This window comes from Anas platyrhynchos, chromosome 2, assembly GCF_047663525.1.
Source record: "Anas platyrhynchos isolate ZD024472 breed Pekin duck chromosome 2, IASCAAS_PekinDuck_T2T, whole genome shotgun sequence".
NCBI lineage: Eukaryota > Metazoa > Chordata > Aves > Anseriformes > Anatidae > Anas > Anas platyrhynchos.
Window position 1 is genome coordinate 127817202 of NC_092588.1, and position 23771 is coordinate 127840972.

A 23771-nucleotide genomic window follows, 5' to 3' on the forward strand; every position below is an offset into this window, starting at 1 on the left:
TTGCTCTGTAGGCTCACAATTGATTTTGTAGACTTACCATTTTTCTTAGCAGCACATACTTACAGCATAGAGATACTACTATCACTTTATGCAAGCAATGTCAGCAGAGACTGGAGTAAGCAGGGAAATTGAAAAGTTGTTTCCTTCCTAAAATGGAGTTTAAATGTCATATCACTTTATGCAAGCAATGTCAGCAGAGACTGGAGTAAGCATGGAAATTGAAAAGTTGTTTCCTTCCTAAAATGGAGTTTAAATGTCAGATGCCAGTCAGTATGGGACAGTCTGTGTTATTTTCTATACTCCAGGCAGTGAGGAGGACATTTGTCTCCAGTACTGTAAATCCTGTGGTGGTTTGTTTGTTTGTTTTTCTAAATTGACTGCATACATACCCATAAAATAAAATATTATATTCACTTTTATTTTAGGAAAACCTTGTTAGACTTTACAAAAATATATGCATTGATTCATCAAGCTGTAAGAAATGTTTGAGCAGCTTACACCCAGCTACACTGACAAATTTGGTAATTCTTACATCTAAACAGCACTAAAACAAATTACTTCAATGTCTCATTCCTGAGGCTTCTTGTCTCAAACTTTGTCTATTCTATAAAGTTTTACTCTAAGGTTACCCTGATGTCTCCAGAACTGTTTCAGAGGAAGGCACCTATGCTGGGCCTGCACCAAGCCTGTTGGAGTTTAAGAAGCATTTGGACTGTGCACTTAGTCACATGGTCTGAATTTTTGGGTTGACCTGTGTGGTGCCAGGAGTTGGACTTCATGATCCTTGTGGGTCCCTTTCAACTCGGGATATTCTATGATTCTATGATTCTTTCTCCATTGCACTGGGTAGATAATCCACTGCCTCTGCTGCTGCAGTCTGAATCACTGCCCTGTGGGAATTCCCTGCTCTGTATTTTAAGTCTGCCACTGTGAACTGCAGGACATGCAGCTCTTCTCAGGCAACTGTGGGATTTCAGAACAAATCTGTGTGTCCTGTCTCATAATTTAGTATTTTTCTTAAGGTGACATCAAACTGACAGTGCACCATCTGATAACAATCCATACTATAAACTGCCAGGGAAAAATTACAGCATGTTTCCTTACTTGCTCTCATCTTGCTGTTTACATGCTGCAGAGCTGTTATAGCTTATGCACAATTCTGGAAGGCCTTTTTTGTCATCCAAAGATTCTGAAGCTGTGGCAGACCTTTCCAGATTCCCATCACAGCTTAATCCTCCCACTCAGGGCTCACAGTACAGGCCCCAGATGGTTACTTCACATGCATATTTGCTCAATGAATGAACATGAAAGTGGTCAGCTTCACTTACTTCCTCTCAGATCTTTACAAGTATGCTACAGAATTGGCATTTTACCTGTACTAGAAACAGCTGATCAGTGCAACATGTATGTTTCTAGAGGAAGAATTGCAGCAAGATCAAAAAGCAATATGTAAAGTCATCATAAATGTAGACTGACACATACAGATCTGTAGGGCTAAAATCTCACAGCTACCTAAATTCACATGTGAACACCATGTAGAATGCCTCAGAATACACTGCAAAAAATCCCCTGATACAATTTACTATATAAGAGTATTGAGCAAAATCCAGGTTTGTATGCAGTGACAAAGTAAACATACGAGGATTCTGCCCAAAAATATCAGGATCAGTTTATTTCCAGAACTTCTGCTAGCATGTTTTTCTTCTGTCAGCCAGGCCTTAATAACTTTTCCATGGGTTTCTTTCATTTTAAATTATAAATACCACATGCAGATTGTTAGTTCATACAGTCAGCATAGTGGCACGTAAGCCACTGGACTTCATGCTGGAAGTACAGTAGCAGGTTAAACGCGTATTGGGAATGGCATGAGTATTGCTGATTCGCTTTCACAGCAAATGTTTTCCATTCCTACTTTCCTCATGATTTGGGGTAAAACAGTGACTTGGCACATGTTTTGAACAATTACCTATGTCTCAGCTGGAGGAGGAATGAGATTGTTCCAGTCCTCTCCACTGCAGATGAAGATTCTATTTAGGATCAACAATAATTTTACAGTAAACTACAAATTAGTATTAAATTTAAAGTATTTATTTACAGTTTGTTGCAACTCCATCGGCAACCAAGGTCCCACAGTGGATGATGTTTGATTCTTTCCATCTGTCCATCACAGAGATAAATAATCAAGCACAATCACACCATGGAAAGACACCACAAATGCACAGAGATAAACAGTATAGATTCTCAGCAGACACTGCTTAGGCTAACTGTGCACAGGGCATATCTCACTATTCTTATCAAAATTTGCTTGCATATCATCTTAAAGACTGACATGTCCTACAGTCACCAAAGGCCAAAAAAAAAAAAAAAAAAGGGTAAAAAGCCCTACTTCTCGTTGTGTGGGAATAATGTTTAGAGAGTTGTGTATTGAATCCTACCGAACCCTGAAAGCTGAAGTGCCCATCAGAAAAGATGTGCAAGATCCCATATGGACATGCCTCTCCCTGATTTGAGATTTCAAAAATTATAGTGTCTTGGTGTAGCACCTGGCTGATGATTTCAGTATCTGAATGCAAAAGTTTAGTAATCACATTTGACTGGATCAGAGATATAATACTGTATTTTAACTGAATGCTCCTTTACATACCTATATATTTTATACCCCTTTATATATATATATATGTACACATAAACATATGTACTCTTCACCTAATATGTAGCTAATGTATTTTGACTGAAATAAGACAGATATAGAGGAAGAAAATTCCCAAGTTCCATTACATTTCGGAATTTTGGGGGAAAAAAAAATCATTGTATAATGCTAATTCTAAAATATTTATTCCTATCTTGATTTTGCAAACAGGACTGAATCCATTAGTGTTTGGACTGGAAAGAGTATAAACAGTTTCATTAAGGAGACGTGTTAGCTCCAACAATGTTTATTGGGGCAAGACTGCATCCAGGCTGCATATGGTGTACCTTTAAATAGGGCTGTTAAAATACCAAATAAAATGTCAAAGTCCGTCAGGTCTGGAACTTTTATAAATTGTTTAGACTGGGGATAATTTGGGTTTTGTACATCGTTCTTTGCGGATCGTGCAGAAAGGAGATAGGGAAGAAAAGCTGTCCAGGAAGAACAATGAGGGACAGTCAGTGTGGAGCTGCTGACGGGAAGGCGTATTCTGGATCATTACTCCCCTCATCAACAGCGTCCCTCTTCCCTGACAACCTGTTTGCCCACCAATTGCCTCCCCTCTCTCTGGGTGGTATCATGAGGTCATGCACGTGACTAAATCATATTAAAAAGAAAAAAAAAACCAACACACACTTCAAAAGGCAGTTCCACAGCAAGTTGCCAGCTACATGCACGCAACAAGTAACTTCACCTCAGGCTGTAGCACTCTGAAGAAAACAGCACTACTTCAGAGCATCAATGGCAAACCTATCTCCTGTGAGGCTCAGTGGCCACCTCGAAGAGCCACTGGGGCTGCCACACCTTGGTGGCCATCCTCCCTCTTCCCCTCCCGCCACCCAGCAGTGCGGAGCGGGCGAACAAGGCCTGCCTTCAGCCCCCCCGGACCTCCCTGCCTCCCACCCACCGCGTGGCCCGGACCTCACCTTCAGCTCCCGGGAGGCCACGCGGGCCGCCAGCTCGATGACACAGCCCACCGCCATGCGTGCCGCCCCAGCCGAGTGCAGCTCGTTCCAAACGGTGTCACTGTCCACCTGAGCAAACAGCCGGCCCCAAGAGAAGGGCAAGGGAGAGAGGGAGAGGGAAAGGGAGAGGGAGAGCATGAGAGAAAACAAACCCGTGAGGGAGGGCTGGCAGCGTGACAGCCCGTGTACAATAACATCAGTCTTCCGTCCGGGCCAGCTGAAAGGCCTTCTGGACATGGCTTTACTTATGCTTTTTCTCTGCACGGGCTTCTCCAATGGAAACACATTCCTGTCATGCCTCGCTGCCATTCCCTGTTTAGATTTCTCATTACAAACAGCATTACATCGGCCAGGCTGGGCCTGCTCACCGGCCAGTGGACGCCCTGCACCGGGTCCTTACATTGGTGGGGTTGGGGGGCTGCCAGCGAGGGACATGAGGTCCCACAGGAGAAGCCACTGCTGTCCCAAAAAAGCATGCCAACAGAAACTGACCAGCAGCCCAGATCATGATGTGTTTTAAAATTAGCAGTAAAAGCTTTTCTTTCTTACCCAGGCAGGCATCATTTTTAAACGATTGAAATCACAATGATTCACTGTTTAGCTTAATTTCACTACTTACCATTGCCATAGACAAAAAAATAAAATGAAATAAATTGAAGTACCACCCTTGCTGTATCTCCAGTTTTGATGGGCTGCTAAGTTTTGACTGAAAGGCTTTAGATCACTCTTTATAACAACTTAAACATTATATGAAAATATAAAGATAAAATAAAGATATTTTAATTGTAAAATATAAATAAAATATTATAAAGACAGCTAAGCAGTACTGTTCTACAGCTTCAATCAGTAACCCAACATTTTACTTTTGAAATATATTTTTAGTAACTATTTATTTGCAGAAACAAACAACGTAGTATAGATGAAATGTTGCATATCCCTTTTATGCTACTATGCCAAGCAGACATGATGGTGTGAAACAGTCTGAAAAAAACATCTAGAGAGACAGCCAGACTTCCTTGATGCTCCATGGGAAGTGCATTTAGTAGTATCATACTGCACAAATTTATCATGAAAAGAGAAACGTTTAGGGATAGACAAAATACTGTGGCAGATGCTATTTGGATAACTTCCAAGTACACTGAGACATGTTATAAGTTTGAACCAGGAGCTTCTGTTCCTAATTTCTTAAAGAAAGAAAAAGAAAGAAAGAAAAGAAAAAGAAAGAAAGAAAGAAAGAAAGAAAGAAAGAAAGAAAGAAAGAAAGAAAGAAAGAAAGAAAGAAAGAAAGAAAGAAAGAAAGAAAGAAAGAAAGAAAGAAAGAAAGAAAGAAAGAAAGAAAGAAAGAAAGAAAGAAAAGAATAATTGAAAATGGATGCAAATGCTGCTCAACTGTGGAAGTTCTGAGGAATTCTCTGATTAGTCAGTTGAAACAGAAAGAAGCTTGATCTTCTCTCTACACCTGTCAAATGTCTTCACCATTACTGTTACAATAATATTATATTTCAAACTACTAAAATGATCATGTTTTTCAGTTTGCTGAACCTGAATTTTCTATCATTTTGATCAGTTTTGTGTTCATGCAGCAGAACTAATGAAAATAATTCCTATTCACAATAGGCCTGAATAAAAAGCCTAGACTGTTCTTGCAAAGTTCAGAATAACAATAATAACAACACATTGTGTTTTCGTCTGAGAATCTCAAAAAGTTGTCTAAACACAATTTAGCATCATCAGCTTGATACAGGATGATTTATTAAATTTGTTTTGCAGATTGGTAGCCTGAGACACAAATCAGTAGGTAGCTCAGGAAATTACAGCAAGAAACCAGAAAGAAACCAAGTAGTAAAAATATCATGATGTATTTAACATTAGGCAGAACTTCAGGTTCTCTCTCTGCTGCTTTAAAGCAACTGTGAATCAATTTTATTTTTAAAACAAATAAGGAAATAAATAAGTAGAGGTCATTGGTTAAATCAATTTAATCAAACCATAATAAAGTTTGAAAAATACAGTGCAGTACTTTAAATAAAGAAGTATCAACAAGAGGGCTGGGAGGGAGTACTTTCTTGCCATTTTTATGGCTAGCAAATTAAGGATAACATGAAGGAGTGGCTGATGAAAATGATTCAGTGGCAGCTGCTCGGTACACCAGGGCACAAGCAGGAGTCTGCATCCTCAAAGGGACTATGATTCATTTCCAGGAAGGCCGATTAAGTTAAAATTGTAACCACAGCTTGAGAGTACCCACCCTTCAAGACAGTTGTCTGCTCTGACACATGAGACGGCAGTTTCTCCAACTGCTGAACACCGAGTATTGGCCAGGATACGGCATTTATCATTTTCCGCTTTCAGCTAAGTGTGAGGAGACTGAACTGGGACAATGAGACCAAATATCTTCTGCTACAATATTCCCTTCATTACAGAATTGTACCTGGACTGGATGTAAAAGGGCAATCAGGAGACAAAATAGCATTTCTCAAGGGATTTTTAGAAATGACCACCTAAAAGTACACAGGAAATTCAGGATATTTTAGCTGATCTCTTGGGGAATATTGTAGTTGATCTTCTGGGCATAGTACATACAACAAACTGCAAATTCTTAAAGCCAGAGTTAGCCAACTGAAGCTGCATATCTTAGTACAGAGTTATTATAAGAAAACTAACATACTGATATGAATATAATTACCCTGAAAAGGTAAAGTATTATAAATTTGGATGTTAAAATCTGTTCCATAGTCATGCAAAATTCAGACTGAATTTTTGAGGAATATCTCTTGAAGAACAACCTAGAAAACTTTCATCCTACAGCCAAAACTTTAGCTGTCACAACTAGAAAATATCCATATGCCATTCCATTTTATCTCTCTATTAATGCAATATATTACCTTAAATATTAAAGGCGCTTAAACAGAGATTTTTATTTTTTTGTGTGTGTGTTATTCGATTTTTTTGTTTGCAACTTGCTGTTGTAATACAGTGATATAAGTGGCAAATCTGTTAAAATTACAACTACTATCTGGCCTAGTTGTCATGCTGTATATGAAATACAACTATGTAAAATCCTACTGGATATGCTTTTTATTCCTGTGAGATGAAATGATTGGATTTTATATGAGTAAAGAGTATAGGATTATGATTTCTGGTTCTCTTTCAGGTATAGATCGAATTTATCTGACAGTCATCTAGGTGCTAAGTATGCATAACCTTGTGACAAATGTAATAGCTTCTAAATCACAGTCTATGATAAAGTCAGATGGAATTTAATAAACTTTTTTTACTTTTTATTTTTCTTTTATTTTTGTTCTGTAAGTGCTTTGGAGTAGCCTAAGAATTTAATAAAAACTCCCTTGATTTTGGATTTTTTTTAGAAGATGTTAAAAAATTACAAAAAATACAGATTTGTAGTTTGGTTCTAACAGAGAAATTCTGCTTAGTTACATGCATTATTTTAATTCAAGAATCATTTTAAAAATTGTTAGAGTAGGAAAGTATTTGGAATATCTAACCAAAATGAAAAAGAATGCTTTTTCAAAGCCTCAAAATGTCAGAGGTAAACTATGAGCATACCACACATTTCGTTATCAAAAAGCCTATCACTACTGCAGCTCTTCAAAGAAGGATTGTGCATGATAACAGCTAGAGCCAGAAAACACAAGCCCTATCTGAATACTAAACTTTTAAACACACATATGGATTTACTTCAGTCCGAGTTTCCTGAATGAGCAGTGTAGGCTGTAGACTTTTTCAAGCACATCTAGTATAGCTCAATCATTGGCATGTGTAGCAAAGCTAATACTCTGTAAAGCTACAGATGATAGAAATTAAGCTACCTGTCCCTGAAGTGGATGTGGAGGCATTAAAGAGGAAAGGAATGACTTAAGTGAAAAGAAATGTAGGTAACTTTTCCTGAGTGAATGCTACTAATGTTTCAAGTGCTGCATGCAGAAATACCCTGCTTTACACAAAAGAGAGAAAGAGAGAAAGAGAGAGAGAAAGAGAGAAAAAGAGAAAGAGAGAGAGAGAGAGAGAGAGAGAGAAAGAAAGAAAGACAGAAAGAAAGAAAGAAAGAAAGAAAGAAAGAAAGAAAGAAAGAAAGAAAGAAAGAAAGAAAGAAAGGAAAGAAGGAAAGAAAGAAAGAAAGAAAGAAAGAAAGAAAGAAAGAAAGAAAGAAAGAAAGAAAGAAAGAAAGAAAGAAAGAAAGAAAGAAAGAGAAAATGAAAGAATATGAATAATATGAATGTTTCCTGCAAGAAGTGCCAATGTGATAACTTGAATTTCACAATGAAGACTTTAAGCATACTGAAAACAAGCTAAGAAACAGCAGAGACGTAGCAGATAGAAACCTTGTACTGTACCACTTTCAGGGCTAGAATATTTCATGTTAAGATAGACTGACTATAAATTTGAAAGTTACCAACTCCTTATGCCTTCATCAGGTAGTGGTATGTGTGTGTGTGAAGATGGAGAGGAAAGACATGGGAAGGCTTCTGAGAGGGAGACTGTTTACATAAGGTCCTTTCTGAAATCCCCGTATTTGCTAAAACTGGAAAAGCTACATGTCCTGCTACCTATAATATCTAATCTAGTAATATCTATCTAGAACCTCAGAGAGGCAAAAAGTGGCATAATAATTCATCAGCATTCTTATAATATATTTATAACTGTCTTTTTTTTTTTTTTTAACTTGTCCTTTCCCCTGCACTTCTCATCCTCAGTTGTCCTTCCTCCAGAAGTGTCACAGGATCTGCCTAATGGACACTGGATCACAGTTCTGCTGACCAGATATATTGCTGGCAGTCTGACAAACCCTACTACTTTTCACACCCTGTGTGGTTTATTCATTTGTATGAGTTATTTCCCTTCCTTGAATAATTAACTGTGAGTTCTGAAGTTGTCTTAAATACACATTCACTGATAACTAGGTGGCAATATAAAAGAGAGCCAAAGCTATTGCTCTACGATACATTCTGACAAGGCATCCTAGAGTTTCATTTCTCTCTCTGTCACACACACATGTACACACACACACACTTTGTTATTCAACATAAATGGAGCTTCCACAATGGAATTCTGATTTCATTCCTAAAAGGAATTGAAAATATACTAAATCTCACATCCTGTTCTGAATTCTCTGCACAGTTGTTGCCATCATAAAAATCAAAACCAGTCCTCCAAGAGTTACCACATGTCCCTGTCAAAGATATTCTACTTATTTTCTGAGAATAGTTCAAAAACACAATCTGTCATTTACCTGCTTATGGAAATTTTGGCCAGTGATAGCAGTGCTATGTGTACACTAACCTGCACAACAAGCTAAAAAGAAGCAGTTATTCATAGCAGTTTAAAACTATTGTTTCACCTATCTTAAAGAGCAGAGGTAGGGCTCAACTATTCTTACGTGGAAGTTAATTCAGTATGCATTTCTGTTGTGATATTTCAACACGAATCTGGAAAAACTACTATATAAAAAAAAATGCTGTCCTTAGATATAAATGCTTATAAAACTGTGAAGTAAATAAAACCTAGTTAGCTAACAACATTGTAGCTATTTGCAGTAAACAAACTGATTAAGCCCTCTGCGAGGAATAATATGTGAGGGTACAGAGCTATTTAGTGATACCACAATTGAATAAAACTTGTGTATTGCAGAGCAAATTCCTTTGTTTTAGTTTTAAAAGCATTCAGTCTCACACTCTTCCACTCATGCCAGAGCAAACATGTTTCCATCACTGAGTTTTTTCATTTCCCTGGCATGAAAATAGAAATGAAATGTTTTCCTGAAGTGTTGCAACCTCTGAAACTTGCGTGTGGCATTTTGCTCTTATTTCCAGCAACAAGTCTGCCATTCTTGGAGAGAGTTAGTGCCAGTGAATGCCAGTATATAAGTCTGGAATATGTTGCTTGTGACCATGAGCAGTGCAGTTTCCCAGGTGCCACGCTCACAGCTCTCACTTCCCACTCCTACAGATGTACTCGTGGTCATTCATCACCTCTGTGACTTCCACTAAGAAGCAAAAGGTCCTCAGCGTGCTTCTCAGCTGCTGTTTCATCTCACCATGACTAAAGAAGCGAAGGTGCGCACATCATCTCTGAGGAACAACCTCTAATGAATGGCCTGTCAACCACATCACTCAGTAAGGAACAAAGGAGAAAAGGCTGACGTCTCTTCCATAAATCCCCCACAGAGGAAGTTTGTGAAAGTGGGCTACTTTAGGAAAAATATGTACCAAGAGCTTCCTTTATTTTTACTGTTACTTTACAGCTGTATCAGAGACTTGTTTTGTCAAAGGTCTTTCCAACTGCTTTAATCCAAAATGCCTGCCATAGGGAGTACCCAGAATATCAATTTTTCATACTTCCAGTATGATTTACAAACAAATTGTGAAAGGGATGCAATCTTTAGACTCCACTGGGATGAATAGTTCAAAGGATCTTCACAGATCATTGCTTGAACAAAAAAAAAGGTGGAATTCACTTGCTTTGCATCAGCTTCTCTGCAGTGTTTGAATTGTAGAAGAATTGTTGTTTGAGTTGCAGAAGAATTTACCAGCTATAATAATCATGGAAATGTACTTTTAAAAAGAATTTTAGCAGCTATTAATACTGACCTCAAAAGCCTCTTACAGTGCAATAAGGAATGTTGACAGTATCTGTACCTACTACATGTAGGATATATAACATTTTCAAGTGTTACCTGCCAATAATGATCTAACTTGTACAGCTATTATAAAACAAAATCAATTTTCAGAAAATACTAATAAAACATTTCTAAGCAGAAAATAAAAATTGAATCCCTACCATAGTTATTGATGGAGGTGGTCCACCTCAGATAAATAAGTGCAGCACCCCTATTTCCTTATAAAGGGAGTTCACATGGAGGTTTGTAAAAAATCCAGTAAATACATGATGTCTGTATTTAAAAACAAATCTATTTGTATTCAAAATAAGAATAAGAATAGAATCAGCCTAAATCAAGCTGAAAGCTGAACACAACAATATCTTCTGAAGTAGTTTTATTCATTGACTCTCCTAAACTTCCTTTTATGACAAACATTTAGAATCTCTGGGTCTTAGAAAGCATGCATTAAACACCCAAAAGGATCTCAAAACCTTAATGAAACAGCAATGTGTGCATCATTGGTAGGGGGAATGGAGGGAGGATGGCATGGATTAGATGTGGATTATAACTTGTTTTTAGACAAAACTCATAAATAAAACACTTAGGCCCAGATTCAAGTCTCAGATATGTGGCATATATCACCAGATGCTTGTAAAAATGTTACTGCACTTACAGACCTAGCTCTGAGTACTCTATTAATTCAACTTGACATTTGTTTTAGGTTTTAATGGATTAGTGTGTGAAAATGCTTGTGCAACTGCCTTCTTACGTTTGATCATGCAGTTTCCAAGGGTTCATGAGCAAACAGATAAAACAATGTGTAGCTGGTTGTAATGCACATAATTACAGGAAAACAAGTTTTATATGACTTTTTTTTTAAATTGGCAATTTGTCGCTGAAAAAAAAAAATTAGCAATACATAGCACTTCAGCTTTCTTCTTGGCTGTAGATATGATCTTTCTGTCATGGGATGCTATGGAGCTCTGCTAGAACCTGTGTTTATTCAGACAAGTAGCACATCAACATTTCCTCTTCAGAGATTTTTTCTGTCCATCTTGGAGGCTAAATTCTGTCAATAAAGATGTGATGTGCTTTTAAAGAGCACATGTGAATTCTCCTTTCTTTACTGAATTCCCATCAAATTTAATTGCATGTATGGAGAGTGAATTTGTATACAATATTATTGTATATACAACTATTCCACTATTTACACTTAACATAAATACATATATGTTTAGTATATATATATATGTTTAATATCCTAGGAAATAAGTGGGCTTCTTTGCATATTGCTGGCCTTACATAACACAGTAATTAAAAAAAAAACAACATACACATGCAAAATGAGGTAAGATTTTAAAAGGATTGATTTTATGATAGCTCATTAGCTTCAAAATAATTTTCTTTCTTCTATGTCATGTATCTTTGTTTACAATTTGAATCTGGTCTACTACCAAGCAAAAATGCTCCTCTGTTAAAAATGGGAAAATAAATAAATAAATAAATAAATAGACACACAAATTAAAAACACAAATTTTCTAAGGGACCAAATTCTGCACTTGACAGGATTACCTTTAGCACCCAAGTTAGCAGATTACCACTCTTGAGCTCTCTATCTTCACCTGCTACAATTTAAAGCAGACTGAGACATTTCTAAAATAGGCCTGCCTGCAGTGATGTCAGGAACTATGTCTCTCAGCTGAACAGTTTTGCTTCTCATTAAACATCATGACCTGTGGTATATGACACCGGGCCACCTCTGTGCCACGAATGGACAAGAATAGGACAAAGTATCTGCCTTTCAGTCTGAAGAAATTGTTTCCCTTTGTTGTGGGCACCATATTCATATGCTAAATACAGCATCTCCACTCTACTAGAGGTGAGATACCATTGCATGTTCCAGATCTGCAGATGAAGTCTCTGCACCTTGCTAATGGAGGAATATCTAATTATTTCTTCTTCTGATCATCCAGATTTGCATTATCAAACTTCCTGTTTTTTTTTTTTTGTTTTTTTTTTTCTAAAACTAATGTGCCTAAAATTAGGAACTTAGTTGCTTAAAGTCCCTATCAATGGAGGGAATCAAGTACTTCCAGACAGTTCCTCAGATCTTAGATGGACTGAGTCCTGCTCTAATGGTGCACATGTCTCTCTAATGGCTACACAAATAAGCAAGGATAGCCAGGCTCTTGCTTTGGGTGTTTCAGTAGTACGTCTAAGAATGCCTGTGTAAGAGAGCCTCAGTAAAGTGAGAAATGGTTCATTCCTCCAAAACATGGTCCAGTCAGTTCTAAGCTGACCTGAACTGTCACAAATGACAGGGGTATGACACCTAAAAGAGTGCTTGCCAGAGCAACTGGGAGTACATTATACCCTCATTCCCCCATCCTGTAGATAGCCTATATAAGTTTGTCTGGAAATGCATTGAGTGTCCCATGCAGACCCCTGCATGCTCCAGGCTGACAAACCTCCAGTCCCATGTCTACTGGCCTTGCATCGCACTGTGGGGTGTCATCAGGATGACTGTTTTCACCACATATTTTGATTACCTCTGCAGAAAACGTCACCTGAGTCCTGAATAGTCATGCAAAATACCTTAATGAAAGTACAATGCTGTTGTGAATTTGTGTTGATTAAACCTTGGAATTTTTTAGGGATGGTGTAGCCAGGGAGGCTTAGGAGATAAGTCTTTTATTCCCAAAAATCTCCTGCAATCTTCTCCAAATTGTTACAACTGGGAAATATCAGGAGGTTAATAAGGCCATCAACACATGCTATATCGATGATTTCAGAGTGGGATATTTCACACTGGGTAGCTGAGCTTCTAGGAATTACTTTCACCAAACAAGGAAACAGACTTAATTTTGGTTGATATTGTGACAGGATTATGCCTGTGGAAGGACACAATTTAATTGTAACACCTATGTGGAGGTGATGTTTAGTTTGAGTGCACAAACCATACTGAGTCCGATTTCATTACAGCCAGATTTAGATATCAGGAGAGACCTGCAGAACATCTAGGACCCTAAAATCTGCAACAAAGACACAGTGTTATCAACAATACCTTCTTAATTTTTACACCATGGTACCAGGTTGATACCATTAATTCTTATAAGAGGAGCACTAATTTGTAAAAAGTAAAGTCTGAAAATTCTTCCTGCACACAGACTGGTGAGATCAAGAGAAGAATGAGAAGCAGCAGAAAACAATTTGTTTCCTGGTTGACTTACTAAATATGTGCACTAGTAAGATGTTGCCTTTCCTCTTGCATTCTTCCTGTGTGGTCAGGACAAAAAGAAGTACTGTCCACCTATCACAACATGGAATGCTAGGGAGAAACTCCACATTCAGAAGATTTAGAGAGATGCTACGAATATTTTGTAGGATTTGGAAAAAACATGGAGAGATTTTATAGCTTCATATTTCTTTTTTGATTGTTACAAGTCAAATTCTTTTCTGGTATAAAAGATCTAAGTTATATTCCAGTTAATGAAACAAGACCAGCTTATCCCAGAAGAAAAACTCATTCCTGTTCTGCCACAACAGCAAAATTAGAGAAAATGCAATGGACTTTCCCAGTATGTAGAAGCCATTCTTAGCTACTCAGATGGCTCAGCATTTAGTGCATGAACCACTCTGTTCAGCTTTCTAAAGATTTATTCTGCAAAAGTCTAATTTCTTGCAGGGTGGTGTTCTCCCATAGCTCCTCCTCTTGCAGTTTAGAGTTCTGACTTTACACATTACAGGTTTGGAGCAGTGTCTTTGAGGGGGAAAGAGCAGGGGGGGATTGGATAACTGCCCAATTTTATATGATAAAAGTGAAATTCTCTTCTGTCTGCAGGGCAGTCCCCAGGGAACAACGTATGAAACCCACACTTAAATAAAATCATATCCTGTTTGCAAACATCATATTCCCTTTGCTTCTCAAGTAATCTGGACCCATAAACCCCAGCACAGCTTGAGAGCCCATTCCTCATCTAAACAAATGCCATAAGCCCCTTTATACTTTTACAACCATGTCAGAAAATAATATTGACTGCCAATAGTGATGTGATTGGAGTTGCCTCCTCTGAGCCATAAAAGAAGCAGTCTGTTATCAATTTCTCTAAATGCATCAAGGGAATTATGGGTCGGTTCAGTTCCAAGTTATAAATGACAATTCAAAAGCCGCAGAAGTGTTTGAAGCTGGGAGCCGATGATGACATTATCATAAAAGCCTGCTCTTCTTTGCTTTTGTGGGTTTTTTTTTTTTTTTTTGCCTATCAACTAGGCAAAAAAATATGGCTGAGAAATGACTTCAAGATTTCTTCACACAGCAGCAGGTCAAACAGGCAGGAAAACAATCACTATTTTTAGTGACAGACTGAGGCAAGGAGATGAAACGTGCTCACATTAAAAGTAGATTTCTGCTTTTTTTTTTTTTTAATTATTTTATCATTTTCACAGCAGAACAGAAGGGGAGGAATCGCAATAGATGGATGGAATGATTAAACGATCAGTTATATCTCCAGTGGCTATTCACAGAAGAGAAATTGTGGAATTGTCTGATAATTTGCAGAACCAAAAATAATTTGTGATTATTCTCCCCATTTGGCCATTTCACCTGCAATCTACTCACCTCCTGGAAAACTTTTCACATTCCAAACCTCTGACCAGCTGCAAGAAACCATCTCTTATTATTAAAACCACTGGACATAGAGCTGCTAATCTCTCTCCAGCACAAGGAATTACACCCCTACAGTATTAGAACTTTTTAACCATAGTTGGTCCAGGTACAATGTTCAACTTGAAAAAAGAATAAAAACTACTATTGAAAGACAGAGGTCCCATACTTCAGTAGATGTTATGTTGCTGAATCTGGATAGTCCTCTGATTAAAAAAAAAAAAAAAGTGTATATGTAATTTATGCAAGAAATCCTGTTATGGAAAAATTTAGGTTAGATAAAGCCTTTTTTTTCTCCCTCTGTGAAACTTGCTCAGTTTGGTTGCCAGTATGAGTAACAACCTTAAGGCTGTTAGATAGGGAGATATTTATTAGCTGTGTAGTTTCTTATTCTTTATTTTTCTTCTGAAAGCCTGGCATATACTTATCCAAATTCAAAAATAACCCTGACTTAAGTAGTCACTATCACTGCTTGAAAGCAAATTAAAATGCTTAAAAAATCAGTAAACAGTAGCTTTACATGTATTTTGTATTGAAGCATAAGATTCAGAGCTGTGATGAAAAAGGATCAGAGAATATTGGAACTTTGTTAGGGACGCTTCCTCTTGTTTACTTTGCAAGATGCTTGAAAGAGCTTTCTTTTACTACAGTCACTGTGATATTGAAAGAAGAGGATCCCTCATCTTGACTGCAGCTTATTGGTGTTGTTGGGACAGAGATAACAAAAAAATCAATAATATAGCAGAATTCAGGGTTACAGAGGTTGGTTGGATCTTTAAGTCCTGTGGGAACGATGCAAGCCATCCCAAACTCATGCCAATAATCTTAACAACCCATCAGCTCACCATGTCTGCAATGCCTATGAAGTCTACATTTCAGTCCTTACTCCAAGAGTAGTTTACATTTTGTCCAGTGATTCTTTCATGTGAAATATATGAGCTTTGTGGAACAGAGGCTTGGAGCTAGGGCTTGACATTATTTATGCTAGGTAGATTGTACATTTAGATATACCACCCTTACTCCTTGCTCTGTCTTAATGGCCTGGTGCTCTTTCCAACAGTGGCACAGCTTCAGTGTGTGGCATGAAGGTCCCAAACCAGAACCAGACTATGATTTCCACATTGATAACAGCATCGCTTAAGAAATGGGAACTTTGATATTAAATCCAGCCTGGCAGTGAAGAAGAATAAGCCTAGGTGTGACCATTGCCTGTGTGAGTAGTATAACTACTAATGTATTTAATAACAGAAGGGCTGAAAAATAACTGCCAGCAAGGTCCGCATGTGGTTAGAAGACAATAGAATAAAAGATCTTGGAAAACCATCATTCAGGAGAGAGGCATAAAATCTTTAAGGTCTTCTGCAAGAACTGATGTCTCTTTTTTTTTTTTTTTTTTTATAAATATTGTTTCTCCCTGGATTCTTTAGTGAACAAGTAACCAATTAAGCAAGCAAGAAATTAAATAAAAGATAAGAAAAAAATAAATTTTAATTATTCTCACAGTCTTTTCATGAACTATGTCCTGATCTTACTGTTTTACATTGATTACTGTTTCATACTGAGTAATGCTATTCAATTAATTTAAAAACTACAAAGTACCAATGTTTCTTTCTTTCTACCATCTTTTCTGAAAGTAAATGTAGGAATTGCTACATCCAGACAGTTTGAAGTAGCTTTTCCCAGAGCTCATCCTAACCAATAGACAGCCAAATATCACTGAAAGTGAGTTCCTAATCTGATTATTTACCTTGAAAAAGGTCACAACCCATTCCCTTAGAAGAGCCCTACAGCAAGCCTGACAATAATATGTAGAAAGGGAAACCCAACTAGAAAAAAATAAATAAAGTATCGATTTCTACAACATGTTCTTTAATCCAATTTCCATGATTCCAAATCAGAAATAAAGCAAATAGACCCAAGAATGTACAGATAAATTTAAGTATTTAAAAAGGTAAGTTATACTGAGCATTTCTGACTTATGTTAACTTTAGCATTGACAGCATACTTTTATTATTGAAAGTATTTAAAAGGATTTCAAAGCCTATCTCTATTTATGATTTTTAACACTAACTTTAACACAAACTAATGCCTGAATAACATGTTTAATAGAAAAATATTTTATTTAATTTTCAAAGCCCATCATGGTCATATTTACTTTCCAAAGATCACAGAAAGAATTGTCAAGGAATTCTGCATCACCTCCTCTTTGCTCAGAAGTCTGAACAACATTCTTTCACAACTTCATTCATCTCTTGTTCAACTCTCCATAAACTTCTTGATAAAATTCAATAACTGTGAGAAACTACCTTAATAACAATTGATTTCACCTTTTTATATAGAAAAGTGTGTATGCATAGGCATGTGTGAATATGTACACACAGATGTGCATTTGCAAGTGCATGTCTATGTGTAACATTAGCCGGTCCATATACAGAAATGATCCCCAAGTTTCAAATACAGCAAGTTGCTAATCACTAAGTTCCAAATTTTAGGCAGAATCCTCAACAAGTGTAAATAGTAGGGGAGCTTGAATGATTACCACTTCTCGATACTTTGTTCCTTAACTCATAGTTCATAAATCCTCCAAAATTACTAAATTCTGAAAGTTAAATTGAAATTATTATCTTTCTGTGTCAAGTTCCTACAACACATGTTTTGTTTTTCAGGGATATAATAATAATAATAAACAAACAACTATAAGGAAGACTACTGTGGCATAGAACTTATCCTTTGTAGAGGATAATAGTAAATAAAACATTAGAAGTTTGCATTGGAAGTTGACCTATAGTTCTAATTGCACTCCAGAGATTGTGGCTTTATTTCTGTATAGGGAACACAAGGGAACAAGGGAACTTAAACTTATGTGCATCATCTAGGCAGCCCATCCATATCTAGTAATATCAGTATTTTGATATTGCTAACATTAAAATAATCGTAAATAATGGGTGCAGCTGGACCAGATATGTAGAATACTGCTATGTAGGAAAACAAAAACAAAAACAAAACTAAAACCACCTATGCATGATGCCAGAATCAGTAGATATGCTCCATTCTAAATGTTTTTCAATAATGCGGATGAATTCATAACCTACTATTGCAATGCATTTTTATGCATTTTTTATGCATTTTATGCATATTACAGATTTTTTTCACTGAGTTCTAATACTCACTTGCAAGATTATTTCAGAATGAATCTGTTTCAAAACAGGCCATAAAAAATGCTCAATTAATTTATTAGTTTAACAGAACCCAAGGAATTTTCTAGTAACTAGTGAGCAGTTCTCATCATGCTAAATGTTAGTGTTGATAATTTTTTTCTCTTCTCTGAATAATGCAAAGCTATATTTATTTTCACGTCTTCAAAGTTCATTCTGTTACTTTTCTCAAAAATAGATCCCATAAAAAAAAAAAAAAAGGACAACTAAGAAATGTATGTTTTCACAAAATATGTTCCTGTCTAATTGCTCTATATGCTTATCACAATGTATTTTTTCTGTGTCTTTGAGAATGGTATGATAGTGTCTCAGATTTTATCTCAAGATTCATCATCAACTTCTCATGACTTTGAACTGATACAGCAACAGTGCTATGGAGCTCATGAATATATGTGCTGTGTGCTTTCCCTCTTGCAAAATAAATAAATAAAAATCTACTTACCCCAAGTCCCCCACAAGGCAACAAGGAAAAGAGTTTTTGAGACACGTTTCCTATATATTAAAGAAAAAAAGAAACAATAAACATTAGTTATCAAAATTTCATTTAAATACTGGAACACTAATCCCTGTAATATAATTCTGATTTCTGAATTTTGGCATCACACAGTGAAAATACCATGTATTCAAACAAATAATATCAATAACACTTAGAAAGCAAATCAGCCATGTTGCATTGATATTACTCTTTTTCAACAGTGACAAATCTTAAGATTGGTAAATGATTGTTTCAAAGGAGTGTATAAGTAATGCTCCAAACTCCACAGATAGTCACTGTACTACAGCTAGTAATCAACCCATTATCTTTAGTTGCTGAAAAGATAAGCAGCTTGTCTAAGTTAGTCATCTCAGCTTCTTCTACAGCCAGTGGAGTAAGATAGGCATCTCCGCCCAGCCTAGATGACTGATGGGATGAATTACACTTGAGAAGTGCCTGCTTCTTTTCACTGACAACAGAGGGAACCTCATTAAGCTTTACGTGCAACTGATGAGTAATTTTTAAACTTCAGCTCTCCAAAATGTTTCTGCTTTTAAATTTGCAGTCTTCATCTGCTACTTTGGCAAAAATAGTTCTGGCCATTTACATTCCATCAATGAACAAGTTAATATTTTAAAACATAAAATGAAATACTAGTTGGTTCTGTACTACTCAGTAAATGTATTATACTAAATGGAAAAAGTACTTAATAGATTTTAGAATCTGTTTTCTAGCTTAGAATTTACTTCAATATTTAGAATTGCTTTTTATTAGTTCATGTTGCTTGTTTTGTTGTTGCAGTTGTTTTGGTGATTGTGGTTATGTTTTTTTGTTGTTGTTTGTTTGTTTTTGTACCACTAAACTAATTGTTTGTCTTAATAAGGACAATACTGAAACCGGGTAAGGATCTCAGGATTTGATGCAGTTCCTATTGAAGTATGTAAACTGATCCTAAGGCAGCTGTGGAAGAGAACATACGCTTTTCCCCCACAGTATCACAGAACTTGCTTTGTGACTTTGCCATATGGAGGAAGCGTTAGATAGTGAATCACTCAGGTTACCTAGAGGAGCCACCCATTGTTATGGAAGGGGCAAACGCTGCAGTTACTCATATTTAGCAGGTGCCAATGAAATGTATAAAGACAATTATAAGCCATCATCTTTGAAGTATGAGAGATCAGACTGCAAGATCTGAGATGAAGAAAGTGCTTTACGCTTTGAGTAAAATCCAAGATGCATTTTTAACCGACCAGTGGCCTTTGATCATTTTGCACAGTGTGTGAGAGAAGCCAAACAAAACCTCCTGTGGAGCTACCAGGGGAAATGCAGGTGCAGCAGCTATGCAGAGCATTCTCATACTGTGAGTCCTAATGGCCCCAGACATGCAAGGAAATGTTCGTTGATGAAGACCGTCAGAGCAGAGGTATGGGAGGAGTTTCCAGATCCCTTGCTAAGCAGATCCAGGGACCAATGTGAACAGCTATTTTTCACTTTTTACTGTGGGGAAGATCAAAAAGTCTTGAGCAGCTAACTAAAAAATTAATGCTGTTAAAGTGTCAGGAGACATTAATGGAAACATAAGCTGAAATCTGAGATAAAAGAAGGCATTTTTAGAATATTGAATGACTAGACCTTTTTTCTTAAATTCCATTGCATAAGAGAGAACAGATGAATTCTCATTTATCTCCGTGCAACCAGGCACATTGTACATGGTAAACACTATTAAAAACAACAAACACAAAGTGAAAACAGAAAAGCAGATGGTGAGGAAGGACACTAAAATCAATCAACAGATAGTACTAAAGCAGGGAAAAAAACAAGCACAAAGCCTTTTCAGTGTATCAAGCAACTTGCCAGGATATTCACTTCTATTGCACAAGAGTCAAAAAAGAAGAAGAAGACAGACATTGCAGAAGAAGAAAAACATAAAGATTTCATGAAAACATTGGGAAAGATTCCTCTAAGAGAGTGAGACCAAAATTTAGCTACCATCACATAAAGTAAAGAGCTCATAACACTCCTCCATAAATGAAAATCAGCAGGAAAAAAAGCAAATCCTGAAAATGAATTATGAGAATTTCCCATTAGGTTTAGAGATGATGCCTCAGCAGAATTTGTTAAATAGCAGATATTTCCCAGCATCACCCTTCCTCACCCCGAGATACTTCCAGAGTAAATTGATAAAAGAAAATATATATTGGAATACTTCAACTAAGATGAAAGACAAATGGCTTTGCATCAGGACAGAATTTGCAATCATCAACAAATTGCTTTAGAAAAAAGGTCTTTTAGAGAAGATTCACCCCAAAAATGTACAGATAAAGTTATAAAAATTAAGATTTGTACTCTGAAAAGTAAAGCCACAAAGGCAGAAGCAGTTGTTAGTCAAATTGTGTGGTGAGGCACCCACCACTGAAGTCAGGAGGCCCCTATGGAAGTCAATAAAGCTGTTTAGGAGATTGGCAACTGGAGGCTGGGACTCTGATGAGCAAGAAAAGTGTTGGGCAAAAAGCTGTCTTTAAAAAAAAAAAAAAAAGAAAAAAAAAGAAAGTGTTCACTTGTGAAAAGGCACCATTCAGTAAAAAGCAACGTCAGTTTGAGAAACATGATTGTTTCCAGTGTCACCCCTTGAGAATGAAGCCATTTCTTCTAAGTTGTCATTTTTTGACTGACTTGAAATTACAATTGCACAGACACTCTGTAAATGCATCCTTTAGTTGTATTTTAAATGCTGCCTCACTGTCAGGGATGTGTTGACAGTATATTTCTCACTTTTAAAAACTTGTAATCATTGGAAACTTGCTTTTTAGAAACACTTCCTTAATTATTGTTGTAGAGGTAAAAAGCAAACAAATTTGTAAGAGCTGCTTGGTAAATGTTCTGCCCTTGAGCTTATTCAGAGAGGTTTGAAAGGTTGTATTCTGTCACATGAAACCATAATGTGATGTGACACACAGTCTCCATATTAGTTTCCTTCATGTCAAGAAAATGTAATGCAACATAACATGTTGCTTAACACACCACAGTGAAATACGATCAGTCAAAAGCTTAGCTGCACAATAGTGTAAAAATAGAAGTGATCATTTGCAATAGCTGTATTTGTAAGACCTGTTTTGGGGAAAATCATGCCAAGAGTTCAAGCTAGTTTATACTCTGAAAGCATTAAGAATATTCACAATATCTCTGTGCATAATTCTCACTGATTTCAGTAGTTCACAACCATTTTGCTTTGCACCCTTCCAGAACAAAGTAGGTTACCTGAACAGGGAAATAAACTTTTATTGACAGATTTCTAGATTTAGTCGTACTTAATTTCATTCCTTCAAGTGCTTCTTTTCTGTTTGAAAGATACAGAAACTGCTTGTTAGCAAGGAAAGACCTTCAGACAATGCAGATGTAGTCTTCTGAACAGCAAAAAAAGGAACAAACACTTTTCTGAGGCTTAAGAGTGGAGAACAAAGTGTGCCTCTGTCTTTTTGGGTAGGTAGAAGAGTAAGGGAAGGAATGAAACTCTTTTCATTAAGATGCAAAGCCACAATCTGATGAAACAATTTCTGCAGGAAAAAAAGAAGAAAAAGAAAGAAAGAAAGAAAGAAAGAAAGAAAGAAAGAAAGAAAGAAAGAAAGAAAGAAAGAAAGAAAGAAAGAAAGAAAGAAAGAAAGAAAGAAAAGAAAGAAAGAAAGAAAGAAAGAAAGAAAGAAAGAAAGAAAGAAAGAAAGAAAGAAAGAAAGAAAGAAAGAAAGAAAGAAAGAAAGAAAGAAAGAAAGAAAGAAAGAAAGAAAGAAAGAAAGAAAGAAAGAAAGAAAGAAAGAAAACTTCCACTGAAAATAGGACTGTTTTATGAGATGATGTTATTGATGACAATTTTTATGAGAAACATTTCCTTTAGATTTTTCTCCTTTGCTACACATCATTTTGAATTTTTATGCTATACCAAGATGTTAATTTTAATGTCAGCATTGGTTAGGTTCAACCTCACAGAACTGGGGACAATGAAAGGTGGAACAGTCACACTGCATTTTGGAAAAATGTAAAAGATAATTAAGTTCTTTTATACAAGAGTATGAAAGCTCAAATGATCAGAGCTTCCAGCCAACAGAAAAAAAAAAAAAAAAAAAAAAAAGGCACATGCAAAAGCATGTGGGAAGGGTATTTCGTTGACTGTTGTCTCAGTAAAAGGCCATGCGAGAGGCAGCAAGAAAACATCCTACAGAGACAGACGAGGGCATTAAGCCAAGGATACACTCAGAATATATGCTAGGAGTGTGATTTTGATATAAACTCAGAGAGTAAATGTTTTGGACTGAGTGCCAAATGAAAAAGGCAAGGAGTGTTGAGTAAAGAACAGTGGGCAAATAAATGGTTTTCTAAGACTAGGTAAACAAAGTCTTCTGCATTCTTTATACACAGGCAGAAACATAGCAAGAATATATGGGTACATTATTTTTTTCACCTCATTACTGATACTACACACTGCATCCCATATGCTAGTCAAGCACTGAGATCCAAAATGGGAACAAGATTTCATATAAATGTATGTTATATTAAATAATGTAGAAGTTAAAATGAAATGAATCAAAACCATCACAATCTAAATGAAATGCTGGACTTCATCAAAATGGAATATTTTGACAATGTTGATAATCCCAAATCAAAATATTTCCAGTTTTTAATGTTGCAGGAATTTAGTGATTTTTCTTTAAAAAAAAATAAAGATGAGGATTTCCTACTTTGAAAACTCCATCTTCTGAGAATCTAACATATTTCAGCTTGAACAAGGTGCATAAACTTAGATACCACTGTGATCAAGACATTTTTCTTATCTACTTTTATGACTCACTGAAGCAACAGTATGCATTATAGAAGGAACTCTTTCTAAAGCAAGATAATTGCTATGTATTACCAGAACTGTGACAGCAATTTCTTTTGATGGCTAGTATTGTTTTTGTTTGGGTTGGGTTTTATTACATTTAGGAAAATCTCTATATCTTAAAGTGTTATAAAAATAGCTGAGAATGTGTGTTCCATCTAGTGTGCTGGGATTTAGGGGCAAGATTTCACTCACACATTATTTCTAAAATGCACTATTTGTGTTTCATTTCAAATCCTCTGTAGCAGGTGTGACAAGATGCTCTGCTTCATGCT

General features: G+C 36.4%; 1 protein-coding gene across 21 annotated transcripts in view; it reads right to left on the reverse strand.

Annotated features, from left to right (window-relative positions):
- The window catches only part of HDAC9 (histone deacetylase 9), a 473035-nt gene that overhangs the window by 109142 nt on the left and 340122 nt on the right, over positions 1-23771 (reverse strand). For all 21 annotated transcript variants that reach the window (XM_038173868.2, XM_072033569.1, XM_072033568.1 and 18 more), the window contains 2 exons: positions 18594-18643; positions 3616-3723 (listed from right to left, as the gene is read on the reverse strand). In XM_038173868.2, coding sequence (XP_038029796.1) covers positions 3616-3723; positions 18594-18643 — 158 coding nt within the window. The remainder of the gene's footprint in view (positions 1-3615; positions 3724-18593; positions 18644-23771) is intronic.